General features: G+C 39.5%; 1 protein-coding gene across 1 annotated transcript in view; it reads left to right on the top strand.

Annotated features, from left to right (window-relative positions):
- The window catches only part of AGBL1 (AGBL carboxypeptidase 1), a 4745443-nt gene that overhangs the window by 1657854 nt on the left and 3065306 nt on the right, over positions 1 to 22283 (top strand). Inside the window, exon 11 of the mRNA XM_044078361.1 lies at positions 17046 to 17674. Within this exon, the coding sequence (XP_043934296.1) occupies positions 17046 to 17674 (629 nt within the window). The remainder of the gene's footprint in view (positions 1 to 17045; positions 17675 to 22283) is intronic.

The raw sequence follows: 22283 nt of genomic DNA, 5'->3' as shown, positions 1-22283 counted from the left end.
AATATCATAGCCAACTTCACCGCTACCTTTCTACAAACTAGCACCACCCATTCAGATCTACCCTCACCAAATACCTCTACTTCCTCACTCTCCAGCTTTTCCCTCTCAACTATACCTACCACCACCATAAAAATACTGGTTTCTAAACCCAAACCTGGCACCAGCACCCCTGACAACCTATCTCTGAAATTCCTACTAATATCAGCCAGTTCTATTGCCTACCCTACTTCTTAACCAATCTATTCAGAAGTCCCACATACCTTCAATTGGAAAAAAGCCTATATTTTCCCTCTCCATAAAGGCGGCAATAATACTGACATTTCCAACTTTCCACGTATTGCTATCATCTCATCCATCTCAAAGATCTTAGAAAAATGCATTCACACTCAACTGCTTAATCATCTACTTCACAACCAAATCCTGTCTCTTACTCAACATGGTTTTAGGCCTGGCCATACTTCTACTACAGCTCTAATATCCTTCATGGATACAGTTAACTGGGCCCTAGATGCTGGTAAACTTGTTTCATCACTCTTTCTTGACCTCACTAAAGCCTTTGATACTGTCTCCCACCCCTTTTATCTTACTTGACTCTCTAACTGGTACTAAAACTACCTCACAAATAGGCAAAATTCAACCAACTGGCAAGCTTCTTTCTTACCATTCCTCAACACAATCACAGGTGTCCACCAATAATCCATACATAGGCCCCTCTGTTCAGCATTTTCATCATCAACTTTCACAACACTCTTAGCCAAGGTACTGTCATCTAATATGCAGATGATTGAGCCATTATCTGCACTGCCAAGTCCACCTCAGAACTTCTGCAACTTACCCAAACTGCCCTCACTTCTACCAAAACCTGGATTATCAATATCGTCTCACTCTTAACCCCAACAAAACTAAACTTGTGTTATTTACCCCTAAGACAACCACCACCCTAAATAAGAATGAATTCACTATTCCTTCTTAAAATAACACTATCATTGAAGTTGTTCCAAATACAAAACTACTAGGTGTCATCATATATGAAAACCTAGCATTTGACCTACATATTCACAGTAATATTAAAAAAATCACATAAAAAATTGGGTACCCTCTATAGACACAAATACCTCCTCAACCACTCCCCAAAACTGTCTCTAGCTTCTTCCTGTCTACTTCCAACTCTTCTATACAGTGCCCCACTTCTTACCAATATCCAGTCCTTACTGAAATACAAACTTGACTCATGAAGCAATAAGATTGCTAAATTTTTATGGTGGAATACTTTTTGATGGAATACTCTCCCAATATCAATTAGAATATCTGCAATCCAGCTCTCTTTAAAAAGTTCTTTATATATTATGTATGTATTCTTCTTTAGTGTGGAGCTTTTTTCCCCGGGCCTCGACTGAAAATGAGCTCACTATGGTCCAGTGGACCATCCCAGTAAACAAATGCAAATAAATAAATAATAATAATAAATAATGTGTCTATGGCACATCATTGTGATGTGGGTAAACATTGGGTCATATAGCAAAAACTCAGATAGACACAGGGAAGGTGTATAGACTCCACTAAGAAGGTACCCTAGTTAAGAACCAGACTGGATAGACAAGAGCTGTGAAGTATCAACAGTAAACTATTGTTTGACTTTGCCACCCATAAGCAATTATAGAAGCTATTCAGTTTGAAAGACCCCCTTCAAAGAATAATTGGTGCCCAGCTAAATAACTTATCAAACCAGTTCCTACTGACACTCAGGGCAGTAACAAGATAGATGTTAAATCTCACTAAACTTTCTGATTCAGATAATTCTAAAACTATCTAAAGTCTGCATAAGAGAAAAAGCTTTATTTTCATGAGTCACAAAAAAGTCTCCCAGAAATGAGACACCTTACTTATATGTATGAGCTTCTGACTGAAGAGAGATTGCAACATTTTCCAGAGCTCTTCAGGGTGAATCCATCTACTGAAATACAAATAATCCTTATATGTTGATTTTAAACATTGAATGATGAAACATATATACAGTCATATGGATAACCTCCAGCGCTGACTCTTTTTCTACAAAGTTAAATGTTAATGTCTCCAATATGTTTCAAAACTAAGTCTGAATACTGAACTGCTTAAAATGTTTTTTTTTTAATGTAGCCTTTTTATCCCCACTGCCTGCCAGCTATCAGCCCTTCCATGACCCAGCTTGTTCATATACTCATCCTCATATGTGAGACAGTCAGAGGGGATTGCAATGTTTTTTTTCTATACTCCTAACTCCCCAACAATCAGAGCAGCCGTCTGATCTGGCCCATTGTATCAGCCTCCTAATCATGTGTGTTACTGCTACTCATGCATAACTTCACCTTGTAGAGTGTCTTGCTTTGTCCACATGCATGAGTCATGGCCCAGTTGCTGCTGGTGAACTCAGTATGACACTGAGCCTTTGCTAGTTGTGTTAATACAGCACCTGGACAATGTATCCCCCCCGCCCCCACACACACACCAAGGTGGATAAACATTTGCTGGCCCTGAAGTTTATAATTTGTACTTTAACTCTCGATCTTGTAAGTCAGTTAAAATGTACATAAACTGACCAATAAATGCACATGGATTTATCTGGTTTCTTCCTATTGCCTAGGGTTATTTAATGCTACCTTTCTGTGGAGTCATGTGTGTTTTTGCTGCCATTTCCTGCAAATCTCATTAATTAAGATCACATGGATTCATATTTAGTGACTATTGCTGTTTTCAGTGCTTTGTTTTCATAATGCAAATTTGACTTAGTTGATTCATGATTTTGCATGTTGGTATAGTGTGCATGAGTTTGAGGCAGCATGAATTCTGATTGTGTGTTGTCCCTGCAGCCACAATCAGAGTAAACTGTTTAAAGAAGCACAACAGTTCAGAGTGGGACCAGGGACAATTTCTATAATCTAGTGGTCCCTCATCTCTCATTTTGTAGGTTTGGTTAGTGTATATAAATAACGGGGTGTCAGGAGTCACCCCCTTATTGCTGTTTTATTTGTTTTTTTTCCTTATTTTTCAATAGGTTCGTAGAAGAATACTAGGCTAATGGCCCTAGGGACTTTACAAGCCTAGCCATGTAAAAAAGCCCATGTACCCTAATTGACCATAGTAAAATGTTTGTTGTTAGCGAGCAATTCTGTGATCAGCACTGACTACCCTTCTCCATGAGGGTCATAGGTGCCACCCTTGGGGTGAATTTATGGTCACCCATCCAATCATCAAGGTTGCACTTAAATACAGTCATTGAGGAGCTCTGCTTCACGTGCTGTGGGAGCTTATTCCAGAGGAGTGTCAGTCTCTGGGGGATATGTCTGTCTCTCTAACATGCTTTTTTAATGTCACAAGCTAGGGTGAGATCTCTGGCATGAGTGACTCTTGTCCAATTTGATTTGCGAATGTGCAGAATTTCCATTAGGGCAGAGTCAGAGACAGCTCTGTAGGCCAGGCACATGTCGCCTCTCAACTGCCTGTATGATACAGAGAACATGACAGGGCTCTCAGAATTTTCATGTAAGTCATGTTTTGGAGGCCCTGGATTCTCTTAGTTAGAAACCTCTGTGGTGTCTCCAGTTACTGCACGTGCCTGGTGAGATGCATACAGAAGGGAGCATTGTACTCAGTTAGTGGTCTGATATGGGTTGAGTATAGCGGAGATATAACCTCCTTAGTCTTGGATGCAATGCCATTATTTATGAGATGCACAATGTAGAAGGCTTTCCTTACCACTATTAACACATGGTGATTGAAATTCAGATTGCTATCACCCTGTGTTCCCAAGTCTCATACCACTGGGTTTGAGCTTAGAGGGGTGCATTATATATCATAATTAGCAGGGGCTACTTCTTTGCCAAATGGAATAATGAGGCTTTTTTTGTGCTTAGTTTTAGTCCGTGACTTTGGCACCAATCATTTGTCTGCATCAGCCCTTTCTGTAATATGTTTAGATCATTGGGGGACTCAATGATTGTGCCCACTTTGCAGTCATCTGCAAACTTGGTAAGCCACAGGCCATCTACTTTCACCTGGACCTCAGAGAAATAGATTGCAAACAGTAGAGGGCACAACACAGATTCTTCTGGTATTCCCCTGGTAACTGGCCTACTGGCAGATGTGGACTCCCCAACTTTGACAGTGTGCATTCTGTTGGTGAGCCAGTTGGCTACCCATCTAGTGATGTATGGGTTAATCCCTAGCTAGGACAGTTTCTCAATGATCTTTGAGTGAGGGATTGTGTCAAAAGCCTAGGCTAAAATCAAGATAGGTGGTATGTACTGCTTTGCCCTCATCCAGGCCTTTGGTGACATTCCCAAAGAAGTCCACAAGGTTTAATAATCAAGATATACTGCTGATAAAACCAAACTGGGTCGGGCAAAGAGTCTGAAGGTCACCTGTGTCCTTGTTGATAAGGACCATGATTCTTTCCATGGCCTTGCAGATACGACTGGTTAGGCTTATGGGTCGATAGTTTCCTGGGCCAGTTGATGGACTCACTTTGTGCAAGGGAAATACTATTACTGTTATCCACTCTGCTGAATCAAAGCCAGTGCTCAGGCTATGGTTAAAAAGAGTGCCAAGTGGTTCTACTAGGTCTTGTTTTAGTTTGTTTAGTAAGCAACCTAGGAGATCTGGTCCTATAGAGGCTGTGTTTTTGGCATTGAAGAACACTTGTATGACCTGTTCTTTGGAGATATGCTGCAGAGGACTGGTGTCAGGAATGCTTTGGGGTATTGCTGGTGGGTACAGGGGGTGATGTTATTGCCAAATCTGTCAGCTAACAGGTTGGAAATTTCCTCAGGTTCAGTGAGTGTGGTGTGTTTCTCCTGATTCGTGGTGGGAGACCTGTAGCTAGCAATGATGTGGTAGGGTATTTTGCCTGTAGTTATTTGGAATGGGAGTAGCCCAAGAGAGTTGTACTTTTAATCAGTCTCGAGGTGTATTTGGATTTAATGAAGAGGGATACACCTCCACCTTTGGTTATTTCATGCTCATTTTGAGGTCTGAACGTGTGAAAGGTATTGTAGCCTTGTATGGCTGGGATGCTCACTGTGGCCTTGTACCAAGTCTCAGTGACTGCACAGATCTCAGCATCTTCCAAGGTGAGGACAGCTTCCAGGGAGTGCAGTTTACTGTTTAGACTCCTAGCATTAAGTAGCTTGAGCATCAGTTTGTCTCTAGTGGATTTCATTATGTTGGACATTTTGTTATTTTGACATTGCCTAAAAAAGGCACTATGGGGGAGGGAAGCATCTTTGCCAGTATCCAAAAGCCATAAGGAGATAGGTGAATGCCACCGCTGGCAAAGCTGCATTGTCTGTCGACCATGTCTTCCCAGGTATCATATACTGGATCCCTCTGGAGAGAAACCAGAAGCTAAGCCAATTATTGAAATCAATCAGATTTTGTCTGTATTGTGGCATCATCCTATGCGAAAGCAGAATGCTGCTTAGGGCTAGGGACATACCTGCCTGCGATACATAATCTGAGATTTTAGTCATGTCTCTTCATATAGTCCATTGAGGTACATCTCAATTCATTCACTCCAACACATACTATGACAGAGTTAGAATTGTAATTGTTGCTGAGTGACTTCAGTGCATGCGTGAATTGATGGATTCTGGCACTTGACAGGCAGCTGAGTATATAACCTTCTCCTTTTCCAGCCTGGTGAGGGGGGCATCTGTATGTCTCACTATTGAGTTGCCTATGACTAGGACATTAGGTTTTGCCTTAGGGGGCTTAATTTGAGATACTGATATGTGTGTTATCATGTGTAGCAGTGGCTTCAGTTCATGTACCATTATGTGTAGATTGTTTGTGCTTGAGAGGTCCTGGTCTTTTGGTAGGCTCTTAATGAGTACCTCAGGATATGTGGCTTTATGTGTGTTGACCTTATCTTGTGTGAGTGGAGAGGTGTGTTTGCTGACAATCTGATTGATGTCTTGTTTACTGTTACTTGAGAGGACTGATTCTAGTGTCATTGTATAGTTACATCTCTCACACACTGTATTTGTTTGCTTTAGGAGCAAGTGGTTGTCAGTATATATGAGGCAATTGCTACATTGCCTCAGGATGCCCATGTCAATCAGACTGGCTGGAGAAATTGTGGAAAACTGACTGTTCATAGTAGCAGGAAATTCCTAAGTACCAATTTGTGAGAGGGGAAATCAGAGCATATATTGCTCTGTGATTAACAAGGCGACTTATTCAGTAGAAGATCAGGGATGAAAAGTGTAACAATGCTGCTCAGTGTTCAGCTGAAAGGTCTACAGTGCAGGAGTGTGCAACTGCATTGCCCACAGAGCAGCAGGGAACCTGGGAGGACTTCACTTACTGGTTTTAGGGAAAAAATAATCTCTAGGCATTTGTGTCTATACAAGGCACTGCTAACCCCTGTTGCGCTATGTACAGCTATGTGCAAATGTGAGGCTTATATACAGTCAAAATAAAACAATTTATAACTAGTTTGCCAATAGGAAATCACACAATGATTCTTCCTCCAGCAATCCCCAGCTCAGACAAGGCTATATACACACTCTTCTGTCACAAGGGTGCAGGGGAGTCCTTCTTAATGCAAGAAGGCTGAATTTAAGATCAAGTGTATGAAAAGCAGGCTTGATTCAACAAGTCTGTATTTAGTTTATGCTAACTAAGCAATATTTTAGTGCAAAACAAGTGTTGATAATAAGCAAGCACCCCGAGGATCACTTCTATGACACTGCTTGACAGGGGCACAGGAAAATAATTTTCTTGGGTGGCGAAAAGCCAGGAAACCTTTTTGGCTAGGTTTATATAGGTGCCAGGGCTGATAGCCTAGTACCTACCTATGAACCTATGAACAGTAAAACAGTCAAAAAGACACAAATTAATGCAGTAAAATGGTAAAATACAGATGAAAAAGTGAAGATCAAACTCAAAATAAGTTTGATTTCTTATTATTACTATTATGTGGCTTGGATTGATGCAGAAACACTCTGGACCTTTGGCAAAGGACACCAAAACAGTGCAGCGCCAGTTAATTGAGCTTACACAACAACAAAGACACTCAGAACAACAGGCATAATAAGCCTTCAACCAGCAATTCCCAGCTCAGAGGAGTGGAGGCTACCATCTTTTCCCCACAAGAGTGTACACCACAAACCATCTTAATGTAAAATAACTGGCCTGAAGCCCAAGCACTTAAACCAGAACTAAGACATTTTTAGAGTAACAGACACAATAAGCCTTCAACCAGCAATTCCCAACTTATAGGTTCATGGGTTCATAGGTAAGTACTAGGCTATCTGCCCAAGGGCATTTATAAGCCTAGCCAGAATGTGTTGGCTTTCACCACCCCCTTAGATTAGTTCCATGTGCCTCTGTCCAGCAGAGCCATTAGTTCCCTGCACCACTGTCCAGCAGATCCACTGCAGTGATCCCCAGGGTAAATTTTCTGTTTCCCATCCACCTGTCAAGGTTTCTCTTGAAGAGTGTTAATGAGGGGCTCTACCTGATGTATATTGGAATCCTGTTCCAAAGCATGGGGAGTCTCTGGGATAGGAATCTATCCCTCCAGCATGTCCTATTTATCGTTGTGGTGAGGTTTATATCTCTAGAGTGTGTGGCTCTCTGGGATTTATTTTTTTTTTAGGTGGAGAGTGTCCATCAATTCTGGGTTGGACATGGCCTTGTATATCAGGCAGATATCACCTCTGAGTAAGCAGTATGCAACCGAGTACAGCTGGAGTTTCTTGAGTCAGGCTGCATAGGGCATCTGTTTGAGGCCAGTAATCCTCTTGGTGAGGTACTTTTGTGGTCTTTCCAGCTGTTGCAGGTGTCTTGTAAGGTACATCCCAAATGGGGCGTTGTATTCTATGATGGGTCTAATGATGCAAACCCTTTTGTGATTAGGTGCGCCACATAGAAGGATTTTCTAACCACCTTGGCAATATGATTATCAAAGGAGAGATTACTATCTACTTGGGTCCCCAGATCCCTTATTAGATTTTCTGTATTTAGGGGACTACCACCTATGTGGTAGTTCATGGGTACTTTGTTTTTTTCAAAAAGTGGATGACTATGCACTTTTTGGCATTTAGCTTGAGGCCATGATTTTGACACCAGGTATCTGTCTCAGTGAGACCCATCTGTAGGATGTCTGTATCAGCCAGAGAATCAATTATGGCCCCTAGTTTGCAGTCGTCTGTGAACTTGGTCAGCCATAGTCCTCCTATGCTTGTCTGTACCTCTGAGAAGTATATACCGAACAGGAGGGGTCCTAGGACTGAGCCCTGGGGGATGCCACCTGTAACCAGTTTAGAGCTGGACATAGAGCCTGCAACTCTCACCATGTGGGTTCTATCCATGAGCCAGTTGGCAACCCATCTCATGATGTAGGTGTTTATGTTCAAGCTGGTGAGCTTGTCTATAATATTAGAATGGGGAATGGTGTTGAAAGCCTTTGCAAGGTCTAGGAAGGCTGTGTGGACCTCCTTTCCCTCATCTAATGCCTTGGTAACCATCTCAAAGAAGTCCACCAGGTTTAGGAGGCATGATCTGCCCTTAACAAAGCCAAACTGAGTAGGATCCAAGGTTTGGAGGTTCCCAATGTCTCTGTTAATGAGTTCCATGATGATGCATTCCATAGCCTTGCAGACCAGGATAGTCAGGCTTATAGGGTGATAGTTCCTGGGGTCTGTTGTGGCTCCACCTTTGTGGAGTAGGATAACTGTTGCTGTGCACCACTCTGTGGGTATGTAGCCTGTAGAGAGGCTGAGTTTGAACAGTGTGTTTAGGTGAGGGGTTAGTTCATTTTGGAGCTCTTGTAAGACACAGCCTGGGACACTGTCCGGTCCCATTAAAGCTGTGTTTTTGGCTTTGGATAGGGCTATTTTAACCTGTGTGTCAGTGATTGACAGGGCCCTACATTCTTCTGGTATGGTTATGGGCCCTTTAGGGGGTGAGAAGGGGATGAAGTTTGCACTAAACCTGTCTGCCAGAATGTTGGCAATATCATTCAGTTCAGTGTATTTTGTGCCATTCTGCACTAACTTAGAGCAAATCTGAGAGTTTCCACTTAGGTTCTTGACATAGCTAAAGAACGCTTTGTGGTTATCGTTGGAGTCATTGACAATTATTCTTTCGGAACTAGCTTTGGATGATTTAATGAGGGATCGTAGTTTCTTGCTGATACTGATCAGGGTTGTCTTTCCTTCTTGGGATTTTACTCTTTTCTGTACTAGTTTCCTCCTTCTGTTGTATAGCTTGTTTATGGCAGGGGTCCATCAGACTGGTTTCCTTTTCTTGGAGGAGTGAGTCTTAGTTTTATTTGTGATAAAAAGGACAATGCTGTCCAAGCTGCTGAAACCTTTACAAAGGCACTCTATGAGCATTTGCAGGAATGCACGTCCATGCATTCCTGCAAATGCTCATAGAGTGCCTTTGTAAAGGTTTCAGCAGCTTGGACAGCATTGCCCTTTAGCATGGGGCCTGTGAATCTTTCCACCTCAGTCTTAAGTACTGTGAAGTTTGCTTTTGAAAAGTTTTTCATGGTGGTTTCCTTGATTGAGGGTGGGGGCGGAATGTGGATATTCAGAGTGATTAGTCTATGGTCTGATCTAACCAGTGAGGGGTTAACCTCCAGTGTGGAACACCGTTCGCCCATGTTGGTGATGACCAGGTCCAATATGTTGTTCTTTCTGGTGGGGGTGTTGACCAGTTGATCCAGGGCATTCAAGTTTATAAATTCTAGGAAGCGTTGGGCAAGGGAGTTAGTACTTGAGTAGTTCTCCTAGTTTATGTTTGGGTAATTGAAATCATCCAGTATTAGGGTGTTTGGTAGGACCTTCATATTTCCTAGTGTCTCCAGAAATGCGGAATGGGGGTCCTGGGCCATGGTGGGTGATCTGTAGCAAGCTACAATTTGGATTGCAGTTTTGCCCATTGTTAGTTGCACATGGATGATCTCTGATGCATTGTGCTGCACCACTAACCTGGAGGTGTGGGTATCCTTGATGAATATGGATACACCCCCACCTTTTGTGCTTGGTCCTGGTTCTGTGGCTGAAAGGTATGGTATGAGTTATAGCCTAGTAGTGCTGGGGTGCTCTCAGGAGCCTTAAACCAGGTTTCTGTTACTGCACAGATGTCGATGTTCTCCATGCTGAGGATTGCCTCGAGTGCATGCATTTTGAGGTTTAGACTTCTGGCGTTGAGTAGCATTACCCTCAGTTTTTGGTTACTTTCGCTATTCATGGTGGTGAGTTTGTCTTTTGTGCCTTGCCTAAAAAGGCACTATGGGGACGGCAATAGCCTTAGCCAGTATTCGAAAGCCTAAGGGTGACAGGTGCAAGCCATCTCTTGCGAAGCAACGTGGCTTATCAAGCATGTCACCCAGGCAGACAGATACTGGATTCCCCTTTGAATGACACCAGAAACTTAGCCAATTGTTGAAATTGATCATTTTTTCTTTATACTGGAGCATCATTCTTGGTGAGGGCAGGATGCTACTTAGGGTCAGGGTCATACTGGCCCAGGCTACATGATCAGATAGCTCTTCCATGTCTCTTTTCATGTAGTCCAGGGAGGTATGTCTCAGGTCATTCACACCAACATGGACAATGATAGAGATGTATTTGTACGTGTTCTGGAGTGACCTGAGTGCTTATGTTATGTGGCAGATCCTGACACCAGACAGGCAGCTAACTGTAACCTTCTCCTTGTCCAGCCTAGCTAGTGGGACATCAGTGTGCTTGACTATAGAGTCGCCTATTACTAGTGTGTTGGGTATGTTATTTTGTGTTAAGGGCTGTGATTGCGTGGCACACTGATTATGTGAAGTATGTGTTTCATGGTTGGTGATGGGGTGTGGAGGTTGCTTGGTTGTCTGCTTTGGAGGTATCTGTTGCTTTTGCAGATTTTTATTTAGAGCCTCCAAGTATGTTTTCATGTATTCATGTGTGTTATTTGCCGGTGTTGGTTTATTAGGTCTATGAGACTGGTGGTGTTTTGCAAGTATTACCCTTCTCCCCTTGACTGTCATTTCCAGTCTTGGGTTGAGAGAGCTTTGACTCCAGTTTGGCTGTATAATTGCATCTCTCACATATATTAGTGTTTGGTGGTAAGAGGAGAGGGTTGTCTGTGTAAATGAGGCAGTTGTAACATTGCCTCAAAATGCCTAGATTCACCAGTTGGACTGGAGAGTACACTGGAAACTGCCCTTTGGACATGCCTGAATATTTTCAGTAAGCTGTTTTTCTGATTGACTGGTGGGGATGAATAGAGAGCCTTGTCCTTCTGGACAGTTTAGGGGGGTTTAGTGCTAGGGTTAATTAGTTCTTGCTATGAGTTTTAAGCAAGTGCTTGACTGTGAAATGAATGGATTGAGTGCTAAAGTTGAAGGTTTGTCTATTTTGAAGGGAAAAATTGAAGAGTAGACTTTCTGGAGCCGAGAATAGTTTAACTCTACGGTGCTGCCCGATGCACAAAACCACACAAATGCAGTTTTTATAGCAGGGAAGTAAAAGAGATTGAAATTAGCCCAAAATGGACAATAAACTACTAACTTCTGGGCTAAAACCACTCCTCCAGGGACAGATAGGCCGCTCAAAGCTCCCCTCTCTCACAGGTGAACAGAGAAACTTCCTTTTATCCAAGTAAGGTATGGGCAACACAGAAACTTGTAACACAGCCCTGGATTCAGCAATAACCTGAAAACTGGACTATACTAGTTTATTAAGGCGTGAAAAAGCATACATTTTTTTGGGGTTTTTTTCAGAAAAAAGAACAGATACAATCAAAATTAGCCCAAAATGGCCAATAAACTACTAACTTCTGGGCTGAAACCACTCCTCCAGGGACAGATAGGCTGCTCAAAGCTCCCCTCTCTCACAGGTGAACAGAGAAGCTTTGTTCTATCCAAGTAAGGTATGGGCAACACAGAAACTTGTAACACATCCCTGGATTCAGCAATAACCTGAAAACTGGACTATACTAGTTTAGAAAGGCGTGAAAAAATATTTTTTTTTTCAGAAAATATAGCAGATACAATCAAAATTAGCCCAAAATGGCCAATAAACTACTAACTTCTGGGCTGAAACCACTCCTCCAGGGACCGATAGGCTGCTCAAATCTCCCCTCTTTCACAGGTGAGCTGAGAAACTTCCTTCTATCCAAGTAAGGTATGGGCAACACAGGAACTTGTAACTCAGCCCTGGATTCAGCAATAACCTGAAAATTGGACTATACTAGTTCAGAAAGGTGGGTAACGTATATATATATATTTTTTTCAGAAAATAGAGTAGATACAATCAAAACAACACTTTAAATGCACAGAAAAGGCTACCGCACTTTAGTGTGTAGTCTATAACAGTTAAACAAATTATTTAAACACAAAAATGGCTTAATTCAATTGCAGGCAACAAATAAGTACAATATGTAGGAATAACAGACTTTTTAAATCACATATCCGCAAAAAAAAGCTGACATTTTAGGCGGAAATAGTTAAGACAGCAAGAAAAGCAGAAAAATGATACTTAATCACTCCAAAGTAACTCTTTTGTCTTTCTGCTGCTGTAGACTCTGCAGAACACCTAGAAGGCACTTTCTGAGTGGAATACAAGCAGAAAAACTGCGTGAATGCAGTTTTTATAGCAGAGAAATAAAAGAGATAGAAATTAGCCAAAAATGGTCAATAAACTACTAACTTCTGGGCTGAAACCAATCCTCCAGGGACAGATAGGCTGCTCAAAGCTCCCCTTTCTCACAGGTGAACAGAGAAACTTCCTATTATCCAAGTAAGGTATGGGCAACACAGAAACTTTTAACACAGCTGTGGATTCAGCAATAACCTGAAAACTGGACCATACTAGTTCAGAAAGGCGGGAAACAAGTATTTTTTTTTCAGAAAATAGAGCAGATACAATCAAAACAACACTTTACCCAATTAACCAGTTAAAAAGCTCAAAACTGAGCTCTGTTCCAGCAGTCTTCAATCAGACAAGTTCTAACTGCACAGTCCTGCACTAGGGTACAGAGAAACCTTCTCAAAAAAAGACGGCTTGGATCAGTGCATAAGTTATACAAACAAAGCTAGATCCAGCCGGCCTAAATCTAGTCTATGCTACAGCAAACAAGGCGTACCGATTTCAGAAAGAAACGGTTTAAGTAAGCATGTGCAATAAGCCTTTAACCAGAGATTCCCAGCTCAGAAGAGCAGAATCTAGCCTCTCCTCCCACAAGAGTGCAGACCACAAACCTTCTTAATGTAAAATAACTGGCCTGAAGTCCAAGTGCTTAACCCAGAACTAATACACTTTTAGAATAACAGACACTGAGCCTTCAATCAGCAGTTCCCAACTTAGAAGGATGTACGCTACCTGTCCTGCCACAACAGTGCAAACCACAAACCTTCTTAATGTAAAACAACTGGTTTGAAGTCCAAGTGCTTAATCCAAGGGCCTTAGAATAACAGTTGCAATTTAATTAGGCTACTAACAATCAGTAATAAAGGCAGCAGAATAAATTCAATTGAGTACTTTTAAGAAGAGGCAAAAGCAAAATAAGGTAATAAAGTAGGAAGAAACACAAATACAGTAAAGCAGATGAAGTGGAATATTTTTTTGGAGAGGGAGGAAACAGAACAGATTAAGATACTATAGGGGAATGTCCTTCCCAAGTGCTCTCTCTGTACACCGCAGAGGAGATGGGACTGGTAGGAGTATCGGAAATCAAAATATGATCTCACTGTACTCAGTTGAGTGAGCAAATGAGATGGGTCCAGGAGGAGTGTGCAAAAACAGATTTGCAGCAGGGGTGGGCAAGTCCAAAGCCACCAAGATTAGCACTACAACAGGAAACAGGGAAGGGAGGTGGGTAACTAACTGAAGAGAGACAGAGACACAATATTCACTGAATCAAAGACACACAATATTTACTGACTCAAATCTTAAATAAGTGCAGAGAAAAGTATACTTAAATCAGCTTGTGGCCAGTTGATATATGCAGACAAGTCTCAGTAGCCAGCAACTCCAATTACAATGATTGAAATGATTAAAATGGTTAGAAGGGCGTAAACCACATCTCCTGTCACAAGAGTATAAACTGCAAATCTTCCTTATGTAAAATAACTAGTTTCAAGCCCAAGTGCTTAAATCAAAACTAAGAGGTTTATAATAACAGTATCAGGCTACTAAGAAGCATTAATAAATGCAGCAGAATAATTGCAACTGAACACTTTCTAAGAACAAGCAGCAGCAAAAAAAATAAAAAATAAATAATAAAGTAATAAAGTAGAAAGATGCACAGATAGAGTAAAAGCAGCTGAATAAAGTGCAATTGATTTCAAGTAAGTGCGAAGAGAGGAAACAAAAGATAATTCAAGTTTAAGAGAATAAGGGAGTGGACCTTCCCAACATATCTCTCCATACTCTGTAGAATGAGGTGATAAGATGGGTCTGGGACGAATGTCCAATATCAGAATAATAGTACAGGCGGGTAATGCAAAAGCAAGTAAATCAAATAAACACTCCAGCTAAATAAAGATGCCTTCAAAAATGTCTAGTTAAAGAGGAATGCTGTTTCTCAGCTCCCCCCACTAATTAACTGGATGTTATTTACTGTCTGCAAAGGAATTCATTTCTAACTTTTCTAACTGACCCTAACCAAGACCTCTTAAAACTCCAGCAGAACAAAAATCGTAAAACAAAACAAGTGCAATATAATAAAAAGATGAAAAATAGAAGTAAACAAACCTTAAATGATGCCAGTAACTTTTGTTATTTGTTTTAGCTACTGGTTCATTCATTTCATTTCTTGAGTACTGAGTAATTTGTTGCTCATTTGTTTGACATGAATCCTTTATCAGTACCTCATAACCTAGGGAGGTTGTACAGTTCTGCTGCTTTTCCTTCACATCTGCATACAGTTGTATTAAGATCAAAATGTAGTATAGAAAATTGTTTGGGAATCTGATCATAGCTACAGCAATGGATTTTTTCGTCTGTATTTTATTATTAATATTAGAATGCAGTTGTACAGGAATGTCAACACTGTGTTAAATCTAACTGCTTGCGATGTCATGTGAAGGAGTCCCCCATTGAAAAGAGTATAATTAATAAATGTTTGCTTAAAATCTTATCCAGGAAACTTGACTTTCTAATGTGAATCAGGAAAACTTTAATTTCAAATAGGTTGGATGGGACCTTGGCAGCTGTGCTAAGACAGTCAAGGCAAACATACTAGTATTAGCACACAAAAACCTGAAGTACCAGTTGAATATTACTTAGATGATCAAATTTGCTGACTTGTGATGTAAATGGTACCTATACTGCCATTGAGGCCCAACCGGCCTTAGCTGAGGTATAATACTGTAATGTGCAGCATCCCTTGATGACATCCTCAGCATCAACACTGCTGTCTGCATAGGGCATCCTAAGAATGTATACAGTACGCATCTATGGCAAATGATCTTGGAACTTTCCATTAATATTGCATCATATGGACGTCTCACTGTAGAGTGGATTATTTTCTTTGCATTTCTTTCTGAAATCCTCAGTATATACTACTCAGTGGGAATTATACACCTAGGCATAGAAATGCAGGTAGTATCTGGAGCACATAGTGGGAGCATACTCTGTGGCATACATGTGCATGGCATTTGATGCAGTGTTTTCCAGGTATGACCACCTCTGCATATTGTGAAATGATATACTACATGAGATCTTCATAACATTCATGGATTACAGGGTATATTTAACTGTATGTATAATATGCATGTTGTGATTTAAACTGGAAATCTGATAATAAACAATACACAGTGGTATATGTTATTATCATGTGTATAGCAAAAGGCATGAGCACAGCATACATAATGAGAGGCACACAGTGCTGTATATACCTCTTGTTTGTGTGGAAACCCTGAATGTTTGATGATTCACCTTCATTTATATTACAAAATCTTCCTTTGAATTCAGATTGGGATTATTAGCTAATGGAACCTGCCAGGGCATGCTACTTGTCCCTACTAACATGGTACCCTGAGTAATACCAGACATACTCTCAGCATGTGCTATCATCTATACACCAGATTAGGCATGAAAAGCATCAAGATTCACTTTTTCTTCCACTCGTGAAAGACTGAAGATGTACTTTGCTCAGACAGATTGCATATGACAGACTGGTATTTCAGATGTGCACTACCCATGTCAAGCTGGCAGCACGGGTGTGCACTTCTCAGCATGTGGCCTCAAAGTATCTCTTTTATAAGGCCATGACCTATACATGTAGCATCAATGAAGAAGCCAAATGTTAGAAAACTGCTAATGAGCTCTCCTTCCTGTTTCTGTTTCATCTCCATTGTACAAATGTGTCAAGGCGAATATATATCCATGAGGTGAGCTTGTCCAAGACCAAACTGTGCTGTGTTCTGCACAGATGACCTTGGCACACTGAGTATCACAGAAGTCCTAATGATGAAATTATCATTCTATGCCAACTGATGTGGATCTTTTATGGGTCATCAAAGATTTCCCTAGACTTCAGGTGATGTCACAAGTCATGACAGACACCTTAATAATTGGAGATGTCCGACCCTCGATGCAATTATTGTTAGGAAAACATGCTAACAGTTAAAATATTGAATTATGTGTAGACAACTTTATTAAAAAATTTCCACACTGAGTGCCATGCTGTAATTGTGCAATAGCTTCAAATAATCTTTAAATTTTAAATGTTTGAAAGTGATGCAGCAATGTTGTGTGCAGTCTTCTTACTCTTCCAAAACCAAACCAATAATAAAGGCTCAGGATTTAACTTTCCCATTATAAATTTAAACTGAAAGAGATGAAATGTATAATCCCACCCAAACTAATAGGGACAAACAATGTTTGAAATGCCATTCTGGTGATCCAGTAGAGGTTTATGATAAAAGATGGAGAACTGCACTTTGAATATTATTTTGATGTGATGTTACTGAAAAATAATAATGTGATTTCAAAATGTAATAGCTAAAGATATCTTCCCATTGGTTAACACAGTATTTTTTTCTTTTCCTTTCATTAAAGGATTCTGATTCAGAATCCTTTGACAGAAACTGTACCAAAGCTGAGTGCTCAAGTAAACCAACTGGCTGTTGTGAAGTAATTTTGAATTCACACATTAGGAAGGGTTATTACAAAGAAGGAGACCAACGTGCACTGGGTTCAAAGACACCAGAGAGCTTTCAGCAGTGTCATTTGTCTTGTCCTGTAGATGCTATTGACAATTACACTAAGAGGAATGGCTTGAGCTGTAGTACAAAGGAGTCTGGCTTCAGACCCAGGAATGGACCAAATCAAACAATGGACTCTCTTATGTCTGCAACTTTTGAATCAAATAGTACATGTACTTCTGTTTATCAATCTGGAAAGCAACTGGACACATGCTCCTTTCACTCCAGAACTGACTGTATTGATTCCACATACCATTCACAGTCTAGTTTTAGTGACAAAAGAGAAACCCATGACACTGTCCTTCGTCTATTGGAAAGACACAATGAAGACATACCATTTCATGACCCAAGCACTTATATTGCAACAGCAAGAAAAACAGCGTCTGTGCAAGATTACAATGTTTTAGCTTTCCCAGATTTCTGGGGTATCATTCCAGCACCATACCAGCAGCCAATGACAGAGCAGAAGTATGGCACTCTAAGGTAAGTTTGTCTAAATATAATGGATCAGTTATATATTTTAGCTGTAGTGGCCTATAAAAATATTAATTTTACTTAATGCTGCTATGTAGAAATTAACAGCAGAGTATGTCAAATGATGTGTGTGTGTGTGTGTGTGTGTGTGTGTGTGTGTGTGTGTGTGTGTGTGTGTGTATATATATATATATATATATATATATATATATATATATATATATAGGTACAGCACACCTCAACAAATGAACAGTCTGCCAACACCTGTCTGGTCGATTTAATTGGTCAGTGCAAACAGATGATTGACAGGTGTGTGATGTTAACAGTCCTATGGTAGGGGAATATTCCCTTTCCCTGGGAATTGTCTGATCTCATAGTTAGTATATATAATTAGCAAGGAGGTGTGGGGGTGTAGGGGGTGAGCTTGGCCCCACTGTAAAAACACCTGCCATTGGTTTAGTCCAGTTCATGGTAATCTCCAGAGCATGCACAGAATGGTGATGTTGATATGATGATGTCAACCTAGTTGGTGTTGGTGCACTGTCCATTTAATCCACTACCATACACCTATATATTCACATACATGTATATGTGTGTTTGTGTTGGGTATCTTGGTTAAAGAATATTTATAGTCATAATTTGACCAATATCCCATACCATGCAAAAGGTTGAAAGATAGTTGTACGTGGGAAGTCACTGTAATAATATTATGTAATTTGTTTCATTTATTGCATGTGAAACTGCATGCTTTGGGTCACTGAGTCAAAGAAGGAAAAAAAAGTTTTATGTTGAAATTCCTAGAAGCTATGTCAAGGTAATTTTGTAGATGAGCATCATTTTGCTCTTTGAATCATTTTGTGTGCAAGCATAAAAAAATGACCACAGTATTAGTTCACATAGCTGTGAGCTCAGCACTTGGTATGTGAGGCCCTCTCTGTATTGTTTATGGTATCTTCCCTGGTAACTTAAGGTATGTGGATAGAATACAGTTATTTGTATAACAAAGAACTGTTAGCCTTAACTGTGAATGCAATGATGCCTGTTTATTGTATACTCTTAATGGATAGATACATCATGATTAATATAAGAGTTAATGAGTCATTCTCACTATCATCCATACTGTATCTTAAAATGCAGACTGCACTTTCTCATAAATTATAAGGCAGGTCATTGTTTCTTATGGTCACATTGCATACTTTTTATTCTGATCCAATCCAGGATTCACCTTAATTGTTTCTGACAACTACTATTACTGCAGTAACATAGGTCAACACTAGGAGATCAGACTGCAGACTATTATAAGCCTAGCCAATAATTTTAGGAAATCTTCAAACACTGAACCATGCATGTGTGAGGGAAACGACCTTAAGCATTATGTTAACCCTCCACAAGATGTGTAAAGGGATTCTTGAAGAAAGGGTAGCAGGTCTTTAATTCACTAACAATGTTTTTGTTTGTTTTATTCAAAACTTTTCCCTGGGTGGTTATTGTGGGCACAGCACTACATGTTTCCACGTGTAAAACAAGAGGGCACTAAATATAATTAAAGTAAATAGCATTACAATAGGGGAAAGAATACAGTCAATGAGTATTACAAATAACTAAATGCATACAATGTCCGGGTAAAAATAAATGAATGTACTTCAGTACATTTTAATGATCTGTAACTGAACACGCTGAGTAGAAAATTCTCTGTAGCCAGAACTACTTCACTTCATTCATCATTCCTTATTATACTGGCATGGAGAGTTTGCTTAGTGTGCTGCTGATGTTTTCATCCTTGGTCTGCATTTCTGATTTCTCCATGGAAATCCCCATCCCCATTTTCACTTGAGTTACTATAAATAAGTTTATATTGCGGAGCAAAGTCCCCAGCATGAGTGGTAGAGGGAGTGCAAAGGATTTGCCACTTCCAAACAGTGATTTATAGCTGGCTAATTTATGCTGGGTAGTTTTATACTCGGCAAACTGTATGAGCACTTTATTTGTCAGGAGGGAATTGGCAGTCATGACTTCATACAGGAATCATTTAAACAATAAAATCATAGATTTGAAACAAAGTGATTTATTGGCATTCTTACAATCATGGTTATTATATTGCTGTAATGTCTCATTGTGTGACTTTGCCATAATGATTTCATACTTTGAAATCAGTTGTCCCTTTTTCCTGTTATTGTCTATTGCACGGTGCTCTGCCGTCATGTAATTCCTTGTAAAATTACTCCGACATTTGATGTAATGTAAGAGATTTCAGTATGGCTGTCAGTTCAGTGTGTGGAAAAAATACTGAGGACTGTGTTGTTTTTTGTAAAGATAGCAGTGATGTCCAAGTTGTTTGCTTAACTTCAGATGTTGGCATAATAAATCCTTACAAGGATGACCCTTATTTGAATTAAAAGTCAAAAAACAGATAGGGCTCACCACAGCTAATAAAAACTCTTTTATTACTGCAGTGCAAGTAAGCACTTTTGCGTTCTCTCAACGCTTCATCAGACTTTTATATATATTACATAATAGAGATATATAGAACAATATATTTTATGATGTATGTCTTTATTTTTTAAGTGATCTAAACATGTGATGATGTTATGGTGATGCTGATTGGGTGTTTTGTATTGGTGCCTATATTTAAGAATGTTTTTTTGAAATGCAATTGTTTTGAAGTCTGATGAAGTGTTGAGAGAATGCGAAAGTGCTTACTTGCACTGCAGTAATAAAAGAGTTTTTATTAGCCGTGGTGAGCCCTATCTGTTTTTTGACTTTTGATATTGGATCTGAGAGGGCTCCTTATCCAGGACTGTTTGTTGTGTTTTTTCTTATTTGAATTAAGCAGTAAGTTCATATGACAGTGATGTTAATGTTAATAGGGCTGTGTTGCCTCCCTTATACTGTAATGGAAAGCATTTGTGAAATCACAAATGTTATGAGTTTTGCTAGGATATGATGAATTTCTTTTGTTGCCGATTACTAAATGAAATATATATATAAATATGTATATATATATATATATATATATATATATATATGTGTGTGTGTGTGTGTGTGTGTGTGTGTGTATTTATTTAATTGGTGACTACATTACTTTCATTTTGAGGTCCACTTACTATTATCCCTGGTGGTTCACAGTAGTGCACTGTTGTTTTTTTAATGTGAGTAACATCAGTATTCTATGGGCTAGGCTTGTAAAGGGTCCAGAGCCATTAGCCTAGTACGCACCTATGAACCTATGAACCTATGTGTATTGGTAAGGTATTTTTGTTTAGTATGTAGGGGTGGAAGTTAGTGAACAGTGTGCATCTGTTTGAAAATTAGCTTGTTTAAATATGAAATTAAGAATGAGCACCGGAATAGTCCTTATATAAACACTCTGTAACACACAAACATGCACAAGCATGCACAGATGCTCTGCAGCAAGGGTAGTGGACTTTTCTGCATTATTTAAATTCTTCTGTATGTAATGTGAACTTTTTTTATTTTCAAATATTTTTTTTTTAATTTTTGAAGAAAATGTAGTACGCAATTGTATAAGAGCTATGTAGCACAGTTTACAAGGAAACAAAGGCTTATTCCTGAAACTGTTTTTAAGGGTGATAGAGAAAGGGTATGCTGATGATAGTTCTGGGAGTAAATCATGGGGATAGACTATGATTTGTACATGGGAGTCATGTATGAAGTATGCAACAGTACAGTGTTTAAGTTCCATATGTGTGTGTGTGACAACCCACGCAGGGACATTCTGCATCATTCAGGACTGTTGACAAATACATACAGCATATTTAATATCATATCTTAGGCGAGATGCTTGAAAGGAATATATAAATGAGTAACTATTTCCAAAGGTGTAAAGCACTCTGTTAATTCCATTTAAAAACAAAACGCAACAACCAGAGGCTAACAGCAGTATGGCACACAGATGCAACATATTTCACCATTGCTCAAACTTAACAGTAATGCCTTGAAAAGTTGTGCCATGTAAAATAGACACCAAGTGCAATAATGATTAGATTACAAAACTGAACATCAATGCATTTTACATTGTTTTTGTCCTGTTACTATAAAGTCCAGGAAAAAAGTAAAAGCAAGTCTCTAAAAATAGCCTGCGATGCTCCAATATTTCTAACTCTACTCCAGCACTGTTTACATGACATAATGTCATGCTGGGGGTGGAGTTTCACAGATAAATAAGTTTCTCCATACCACTGTCTTGATAGTTTCAGTTGAGAAATAAATAATTTCATCCGGGAAAGCACGCATAAGAGTTATCAATACAATAAGTAATACTGCTATAGCAAAGCATACAAAACAAAGCCAGAACACTAAGAAAAGTGTGACAAATTACTTTAAATAAGTACATTTAAAGAACATTTTAAAAAAAGAAAAGTTGAAGTTTAAAAAAATACTGATGTTAACACATATCTATCCAAATAAAAAAAGGAAAAAAAAACACTAGATGCAGCTACAAAGTTATTTTAGACCTCCAAAGAAATAAACACAAAGGCAATATGTTTATATGAATGATCACTTTTATATTCTTTTTTGTTGCAAAATATGGTAACAATGGCAGATTATGCTATATAATATCAGTACTATTCAATAGACAATAAAATTTAATGCACTG

Source organism: Protopterus annectens, chromosome 7.part0, assembly GCF_019279795.1.
Source record: "Protopterus annectens isolate FY-2018-M chromosome 7.part0, PAN1.0, whole genome shotgun sequence".
In the NCBI taxonomy this organism is placed as follows: domain Eukaryota; kingdom Metazoa; phylum Chordata; order Ceratodontiformes; family Protopteridae; genus Protopterus; species Protopterus annectens.
Note: the sequence above shows the minus strand (reverse complement) of the source record. Positions and strands in the feature narration are given on the sequence as shown.